The 3,529-nt window shown below is 50.6% G+C and overlaps 1 protein-coding gene across 1 annotated transcript in view; it reads right to left on the reverse strand.

Moving 5' to 3' along the window:
• Nucleotides 1-1,444: 1,444 nt before the first annotated feature.
• The window catches only part of DHX38 (DEAH-box helicase 38), a 19,667-nt gene continuing 17,582 nt past the window's right edge, over nucleotides 1,445-3,529 (reverse strand). The window contains exons 18-19 of the mRNA XM_004704811.3: nucleotides 2,691-2,812; nucleotides 1,445-1,908 (exon numbers count right to left, since the gene is read on the reverse strand). Of these exons, the coding sequence (XP_004704868.1) occupies nucleotides 1,824-1,908; nucleotides 2,691-2,812 (207 nt within the window). The 3' untranslated portion in view covers nucleotides 1,445-1,823. The remainder of the gene's footprint in view (nucleotides 1,909-2,690; nucleotides 2,813-3,529) is intronic.

The raw sequence follows: 3,529 nt of genomic DNA on the forward strand, positions 1-3,529 counted from the left end.
AGAAAGGCTGCTAACTCCTTTTCATTTCTGGCAGCTTGAGCGCTCTACGCCATCATGAATGACACAGTAGCCATCCGGACCAGGGCGGTCCTGACCAACCACTACTTCAGCAAAACAAACGGTCACTGGCATCCTTCACCCTGGGAAAGTGACAGTGCTAAGAAAGAAAGTTGTGAAAAACTAGCCAAAACGTACAGGACCACACCAGATGTCCTATGTGGATTGGGATTTAGCGGTGGCAAGAGGACTGGCTCTGGCATGATTTGAGATTCTTTGGATTACGCAAAGAAAAATTAAGCTAAACACAGACTTGCAAGATCTGGCCTGTATGAGAAGAAGACCTCAAGAGAGCAACACAAGGAACGCAGGGGCAGCGTGAGGACAGTCGGGGGCCTGCACAGGCCCACCCTGGTGCTGCAAAAAGGAAGAATAAAGAGTCTACGGCGACTTGATCTGCACTGGTTGGGTGGATTTTTTCACCAGAGAATTAATAAACTGTAAAAGCCTTTGTGGGTCTGGCTGTTTGAAACATATTTGAAATTAGATTTCTGATGTTTTTGCAGATTTTCATCAACACTCAAATTCATGTTAGCTGCCCCATACAGCATTTAGAGAACACTGTTATACACTTGTTGATCTGCCAAGATGATGATCTTGCCGGTTTGCTTACTGGTTCAATCAGAGGTTTGTGAATTAGAGTCTGGAATGGGAAAGTCTAGATCAGGCATCCTCAAACTACAGCCCGCGGGCAACATGCAACCCACCAGATGTTTTTGCCCCGTTTGTTTTTTTTAACTTTAAAATAAGATATGTGCAGTATGCATAGGAATTTGTTCATAATTTTTTTTTAAACTATAGTCCGGCCCTCCAACGGGTCTGAGGGACAGTGAACTGGCCCCTGTTTAAAAAGTTTGAGGACCCCTGGCCTAGATCATCAAAGCTTTTCAAACGTCGTAACAATGGGGAGTACATAAAATTTGATAGCAGCAAACTTAAAAATTAAAAAAAAAAAGGCTGCTAAATGAGAGACTGGTGAATAATGACTCATCTTTTACACAAAAATCAATATGCAAAACTTTATACCATTTTGTAGTCAGTATAGCCCTTATGCTTGCAAACTTGGACCAACATCCACCACTCTGCACTCACAGAATGGGCCTGAAAGCAGCCAGCCACCCCGAGGAGCTGCTCTGCACCCCACTGCCTGGCCCACAGGCCCACCTGCCATCACCCACCAGCCCTCAGGCACAGCCAGGAACCCCCAGATTGGCTTAGGTCCCCGCCCTGTGACCGAGCTTCCCCCTCATGCTGGAGACACTGCTGAGAGGAATATGGGCAGAAGGCAGGCTCTAGAAAGACACCCATGGGCACTGACATCGGGGTCTCCCCTTCCTCCTCGTCGGTATTTTTGGGCAGTGAGGGGAAAAGAAACTGTGCAGCAGCGTTTTACAAACAATAAATTTATCTCCAAATCCTGAATGATACCCAAATTACAGTGCCCTCTGGGTCTATTTTGCTGCTTTACACAAGGATTAGAAAAGAAATGGTCAGGCCAGTCACTTAGACACAAGCATCCCGAGATGGTTTACTGGAGATGGTGGCTCTGGCCTCCCTCGTCCCCTCTTGCTCAGCTCAGCGGCAGCCACAGCCCCTCACAGGCTCCTGCCCTGAGGAACTGCTCTGACTGGCTGGCAGCAGAGCTTGGCCTCCGCAGGAACTTCCCAAGGACCACGCGCAGATGTCCACTGATGAAAGTGCAGATGAGGGCTGTCTGCAGGCTCAGGGCGGTGCCCGGTCGCATCCTCTCCCAGGGTCAGCTCAGCTCAGAGCCCAAAGCGGGCTGGGGTGCGGCGAGGGGTCATGGGCTCCCCTTGCTCTTTCCGCCCTGGAGTGTAGATCTTTGTAGACCTGGGGACATAAGAACAGGGGTTAGGAGACTCGTGCTCCTCACTCCAGCCTAGAGCAGAAAGTAGATGAACTGCCTGAACCTTGCTGACTCCAACTGGTATATGAAGAGACTGTGGGCTGGAGATCTGACCCCCAACACATTTCCACTCCCCCTTTCTTCCCAACTTTTGACTAGAACAGCAGTTCTCAACCTGTGGGTCGCGACTCCTTTGAGGGTCGAACGACCCTTTCACAGGGGTTGCCTGATTCATCACAGTAGCAAAATGACAGTGATGAAATAGCAATAAAAATGTTATGGTTGGAGGGGTCACCGCAACATGAGGAGCTGTATTAAAAGGTGGTGGCATTGGAAGGTTGAGAACCACTGGACTAGCAGCAGAAGACTGAAAGAAAGGAAGCCTCATAGCCTCTAGATCTGCTCTCGAGGCAGCTTCCCACCCGCCTTGCCAGGCCACCTCTCAGCACCACAGATAGGCACGGCCAAAGCACCCTTCTCCCCTCCACACTGTGGTTTCCAAGCTCCGGGTTGGTCATCAGTGAAGTTGTAAGGCCCGTACTGTACCCATGCCATCTCTGGCCCTCATCACAAAGACAGACTTGCAGGTGTGTGTGTGCCACACCCCTCAGGACTGTCTCGACACACTCAGCTCCCACTGCCAACTTATAACCCTCACACTTTCAGTGGCTCTTAAGCCTTGTCGCAGCATCTGAGCCTGGAAACACACACTCCACCAGGGGAAGCCCTTTAGGATGGTCTGGCAGCTGCCCAGGGGTGGGCTCACCTGACACTGCCCAGGGGGCTGCGCTTTTCCTGTTCCTGTCGCCGGGCTCGCAGCTGTTCCTCAGCCAGCGCCATCTCCTCCTCCATGGCAGAAGCTTCCTCTTTGGCCCGACGGCGGTTCTCCTAGACAGAGGAAGAGGGCCCTGGCTAAGCCCACTGGAGCCTGTCAGGTCGAGGGGTGAGTCTATGCCCACTTCCCTACTGCAGCCCAGGCAGAGGGTAAAGGGGCCATCTCACCCTCTGCCTCAACACCAAGACCATCTTTGCTTTTGAGGCCAAGGCCTGCTCTTCAGTGGTTCAAGGTGGGAATTATAGACAATTGAGATCTGACCCAGCCAGGCTTTGGCACTCCAATTCAATAAGTGCCGACATCCAATTATCCCATCGCCAACCATGCCAGAAACCAACTGGCCAGAAAGGACAGGCATTAATCATGAGGACTATGCTGAGAAAGGGAGGGAAGTAATAAACCTGCAGCACCGTACAACCCCAGACCATTGATGAAGGTGATGGTCATCAACGGATACTGCCACCTGCAGTAGAGGGAGGCCAGCTCATGAGTTATCACGCTCAGCATCACTGCAAAGGGACCACCAGCCCTCGATAGCCAGCCTGACCTACTCAGCCCTTGAGATGGCTTACTGGTTTACAGAAAACACCCGAGGCGGGGGCCTGCTTTAAACACCTGCATGAGGATACAACTGGACAAATACATAAGATGGAACCACCTCTGGGATAAGCAATCTCATTTTTCAATAAATCAAGGTCCCTTAAAAGGCACCCCGGTCAACAAAATAGTTTAAAGAAAAGAAGTTGTGAAAATGCTGACATTGTGAAAAA

Source organism: Echinops telfairi, unplaced genomic scaffold (genome assembly GCF_000313985.2).
Source record: "Echinops telfairi isolate 266 unplaced genomic scaffold, ASM31398v2 ScPeMD7_2291;HRSCAF=2852, whole genome shotgun sequence".
In the NCBI taxonomy this organism is placed as follows: Eukaryota; Metazoa; Chordata; class Mammalia; order Afrosoricida; family Tenrecidae; genus Echinops; species Echinops telfairi.